Source organism: Amborella trichopoda, chromosome 3, assembly GCF_054954075.1.
Source record: "Amborella trichopoda isolate Santa Cruz 75 chromosome 3, AtrichopodaSantaCruz75HAP2 v2.0, whole genome shotgun sequence".
Lineage (NCBI taxonomy): Eukaryota > Viridiplantae > Streptophyta > Magnoliopsida > Amborellales > Amborellaceae > Amborella > Amborella trichopoda.
The window spans coordinates 54,857,846-54,863,230 of NC_142338.1; the positions used below are offsets into that span (position 1 = coordinate 54,857,846).

Here is a 5,385-nt window from a genome sequence, read left to right on the forward strand (position 1 = left end):
GTGGTTTAAGGACAACAGGGTTCCATTTGGCCTCTTAAAGGTTCAAGGAAATAAGGGTTAACTAACTGCCCCCTGCTGTGTACAATGGACAACAACATACCCTGCTTCAAATCATTATAATATTCAAACCGTAAGGCAACTTGTGATGGATATAAAATAAAAGTTTAGGCCAAGACGTATGCCTTTCTAACAAACCAAGTTTGAACGTATTTGGATTCCATTTGGTGAAAAATTCATGGCAAACAAGGTGATAGTTCTATTTTTTATCAATACTGCCCACAGTGACATACCTTCATAATGCAAGGTATAACTTTCAATCTAGGAAGCCTTTCAAAATAGTTTCCGCGTGCAAATTTTAGCCCCATTTAAAGATCTTTCAAATGGCTATGGTTTAGCCAAAAATGAACTTCGTTTGGCTAGCTAAAATCAATGACCACAGTAGTATAAATGAAAAATCCAGGAAAGCAGTTAATAATGATATACCTTCCCATTTTGAAATATAGCTTCATTTTTGTAAATATTTCAGCAATGGGTGAAAACAAACATTTTACTAGACTCGTATATCTTTTCAATCGGACCCCATTTGACTGTTCAAAAGCCTTTTACAAGGACATGTAAACCTCTAGAATTTCACAGTAGCATACAACATGTCTCACGCATACATTCAATGATCTTCATTTCATGGTGAGGCACTTGATAAAAACCATTCTCTCACAATGTGAACACTCACATAATCATGCATACTATGCATTTCTTATATAATCGGAGAATTATGCATTCATTCTTGACATTCACCATTATCATACAATGGTGATGGATCCACTTACTTAAACAACAATGGTGTCTTCTCCATTCCTCTCCTCATAGCTCTCACCCACCCAACAGTGGCTGCCCACCTTGTGTCTTAGAGAGAGAGAGAGAGACGAAGTAAGAATGAGTGGCACAAGTGATGAAGGGGGCTTAAGTACTCTTGGGTTGAGGTGGCTGGCCAAGTGTCACCAAAAGACTGTAAAATCTGGACATGTGGCACTCAATCAGCATGCATATAACAAGTGTTATACACAACTCATGCATGTGAGAGACACAACTGGCGCTGTACACAAATCCACCCAGCGTTGGCCTTTTCACCAGGCGATGGCTCTTCCCCCGGCGCTGGTTCGTCCAATTGGCGCTGTACACAAATCCACCCAGCGTTGGCCTTTTCACGAGGCGATGGCTCTTCCCCCGGCGCTGGTTCGTCCAACTGGCGCTGGCCTCTCCACACAAATCCACCCGGCGCTGGCCTCTCCACACATATCCACCCGGTGCTGGCCCCAACCTCAGCCTCCCTATCCCGCTATGCCTTCTAACTTGCCGGAAAAAGTTTGGGTCGTCACAGTTGATTTGGTGAAATGTGACTAAGCGACACAATCTGTGTCATAGGCCCTAATGCTGACCAAATGAATGAACTGACACCAAATGGTCTGGGCAGCACAAAGTGTGTCGTTTTGGGAATGCCCTGGCAATACACTTTGTGTCGCTTCATTCAAAGTTTAACAGAATCACGGGATTTTTATTTTTAGTTTTTCTCACGAGGTTTTGATAAGTATTATCTTATTTTTTTATTTAAAGGTGATGTTTATCCCATATTTGGATTATTTTCAAATTTAAATAAGAGTTTACAAGGATAAGGGAACCATTATGTTTTGTGGTCCAAAGTACTTTGGGACAGTGTGGTCCTAAGGGCTGGAAAGTAATGGTCTATAACATCCACAGGATGGTTGATTACTAAAAAAATTTACTCTTCTCCTCAATTTCTGATACTCTCTCTCTCTCTCTCTCTCTCTCTCTCTCTCTCTCTCTCTCTCTCTCTCTCTCTCTCTCTCTCTCTCTCTCTCTCTCTCTCTCTATTACTATGTTCCAAGTTCCAACACATTTGTGTCCTCCATCTCATGGAATCTCTCTCTTGGACTTGATTGAGATATGTTATTTTATTTTGTTGGAGTGATGAATATTATGATCCTTGTTATCACAAAGAAAAAAAATATGATAATGGCAAGGCCTTAAACAATCAAATTAAGGCATTCCTCAAAAATTTCACTAAAAGAGGCTGTTTCGATGTCCAAAAAATCCTCAAATTGATAATCTCAACTACAAGATGCATAGACATGAGAAAAAATGGAGTTCAAGTTTTTGAAAATAATGCATCTTGTAATGAATTTTTCAACAGTCAATTTTCAAAATTTTCAAGTGTTCAAAGACTTACACGGTTTACACTATTTTTTAAATTTTAAATTTTATAATTAGAGATGAAAATAAATTTTCAGGCCTTCACAAAGATTTCCAACATTAAAACAGCTCGACATTATTTGAAGGTGCGCCTTACTTTAGTTATTTAGAGCCTCCACCTTATACAAACTGCACCTAGGAAAAAGTTTATATAATAAGGAATCTTACATTTGATGCCATGGCATTCCTATTTGAATGATGGAGAAGACTTCCATTGAAAATAATATAACCATAAGTAGACTTACATTTTTTTTTTGAAAGTATTATTGGACACTTGGTGTTTTATATGTGTGAAATGAACTGCGCCCGTTTAGGCAAAATACATGGACACGATGACTTACATTATTTTTTGAAAACATTATTGGACACTTGATGTTTTGTATGTGTGAAAGGAACTGCGCACCTTTATTTTATTGGAAAATCCATTAGGAAAATATATGGGCACTATAGAGGGGGGTTTCTGAGAAATGATTTCTTTGAGCGCATGCGATGGCCTCAACTTCAGCGACCGCAGGAAAGGCGCTTATAATTTCGGGGCCAGGAGTGCATTTCCTCTCCCTCGTGACAAACGCGGGAATATTTTTTTCGTTTTGTTTTGTCTGGGCTGGAAGAAGGTCCCTGAAAGATTGTTAGGAACACTTTTCTATGAAAGTTGTCTATTTCGACAATTAGATCCAAAATCTGAAGTAGATATTATTTCTTGAGAGAAATTGTTTTCTCTGCTTTGAACCCCACATAAGGAAATTTTTTATACCTGAAGCGAAAAATACATGTGTGCATCACTGAGAGAGACCATACCTACCGTAGAGGATAGGTTCAGACTTCAGAGCGAGAGAGAGAGAGAGCAACCACACCTACCTTGGAGCTTATATCCAGAATTTGGAGAGAAGGACTAGACCGAGCGACCAGAGAGTGTGAGGTGTTCCCATTATAGATGTATAGAGACAAAGCAAGATTTATTCCTGTCGTAAACGTTGTATGAAAGCAGAGGAGAGCCTTAGAGAGTAGAAATTCGAGCGAAGTCTGGAGAGAGAGAGAGGAGTGAATCTTGTGAGTTTGAGACACAGAGAGAGATATGAAGATTGAAAAGCAGAGCTCGAGGCTAGTAACCCCATCCTATGAAACCAAACCCCTTACACCTTCAACCTGCACCACCATCACCTTAAGTCCCTTTGACCGAGCAGCCGGCAGTGACCACGTCCCCCATAATTTTTGCCTACAAAGCTCCGACACCCCCTAACTCGGCCATTGATCATGGCCTTCGCCTCGTGCTTTCCGACTATCGCGTGTGGGCTGGCCGCCTCATAGAAGATAAAAGAGCCGTTGTCCTCAATGACAAAGGTGTGCGATTCGTGGAGGCCACGGCTTCATGCACATTAGATGAGGCCAGTCCCTTCAAATCAAACACCCAAGCGTCGAGGACATTGAGGAGCTAATGCAAGTCCAGCTCACTCGCTTCACGTGTGGCTCCCTTGTTGTTGGCTACACATCCAATCACATTATAGCTGATGGCGAGGCCACGGGCAGGTTCCTTGCTGCCTGGGGGCAAGCCAAGCCACTCGTGGCTTATTGCACTACCCGGTACCAATACACGACCGAGCCATGCTCGAGCCACGCGATCTACTCTCCATCGAGTTCGACCACCTGGGCAACGAATACATGGAGAAGAGGCTCGTAAGGGAGTTTTCATGGGAGGGAATAGTGAACCGGCTTAGAATGCAAAAATTCCATTCCTCACCCCACTTTTTAGCCAAGCTCAAGGCCCGGCCATCGGTGCGTTGTCCAAGCGGTGGTGGCTATAGCACGTACGAGAGCGTCGTCTCTCACGTTTGGCAAAAGGTGACGCGGGCAAGGGGCGCTAGCGTGGGCGAGGAGGAGATAAGCCAGGTGGGCATCTCCGTCAACTTGCGCACCCGCCTAGTGCCTCCGATTCCCCGTGAATACTTTGGCAATATGGTTTTGTGGGCTTTTCCTCGAACCACGGTGCACGAGTTATTGAGCCAGTCACTAGACCGCGTGGCTGAGTTGGTGCACGCGGCGATTGCGCAAGTGAATAACAGATACGCTAGGTCGTTTGCGGACTTTGACTCTCTTGTGGAGAGAGAGGGGCGTTGGGGTGAGTTGGTCCCCACGGGCGAGATGGAGTCGGAGGTGTTTTGCCCTAATTTGGAGGCCTCTAGCTGGCTATGGTTGCCGTTTGATGAAATGGATTTTGGGAGTGGAGGGCCAGATGTCTTCATGCCCTCTTTCATTCCTTATGATGGGGATGTGGTCACTGCGTCACAGATGAAAGGGAAGGGGGGAATAGATGTGTTTGTCTGTCTATTCGAGGCCATCATGGCCGTGTTTCAGGACATCTGGCACGCCATAGACGAGATCACTAGAGTAGGGTCTCTCTCTGCAGTAGGGTCTCCCTCTCTGATCAAATGATTAGATTTAAACCTCTCCATGGTTACCCCACGTCTGCAACTCTCATATGCTACTAAGTCTCCCTACTCTAATGTACTGCTAAAAAATTTCATCTTCTCCTCAGTTTCTTTTATCTGTTTCTCTCCATCACTACCTTTCAACACTTTCACACCTCTCTCTCCATTAGTACCTTCTAACACTTTTACACCCTGGCTTTGTTGACCGTCATAGCACCAAGATATTGATTTTTTTTTATTTTGTCGTTTTTTTTTTTATTGTAAATTCTACATGGTATCGAAATGAACCGATCTATCAATAGCGATCCATAACTTATAGATAGTTGCTTCGTCTCTCTTAATCGTGATTCGATCCATAACTTATAGAGAGTTGCTTTATCTCTCTTAATCGTGATTCATGTCGAGTTGAAACTCTCTATTTCTCTCTTGTTTTTGCTATGTTTACAAGCACCGTGAGCTTGATACAAAACACCTAAAGGTCTACACTTCCTTTTTTCTTGGTCGCTTCGATCGCCTAGCTTACGCTTGCATTTTCTTTAAACACCTAAATAATTTTGTTTCCTTCAAGTTTCCACTTTTTGCGACGCTCATAACATTGCGTCGTGCTAAACATGCAACATTACAGCATTTCCTATTTGTTCCGTCGCCTTCTTTTGGGTGAGTAAGTGGGGAGAAGTCATCTACCCTTATT

The 5,385-nt window shown here is 42.7% G+C and overlaps 1 protein-coding gene across 1 annotated transcript; it reads left to right on the plus strand.

Annotated features, from left to right (window-relative positions):
* Window positions 1–1,554: 1,554 nt before the first annotated feature.
* On the plus strand, window positions 1,555–5,032 carry LOC18429418 (agmatine coumaroyltransferase-2). The gene is given in 3 exon segments (XM_088860418.1): window positions 1,555–3,469; window positions 3,471–3,699; window positions 3,782–5,032. Coding segments are annotated over 3 exon segments (1,272 nt in total). The 5' UTR covers window positions 1,555–3,343; the 3' UTR covers window positions 4,699–5,032.
* The last annotated feature ends 353 nt before the right edge of the window (window positions 5,033–5,385 follow it).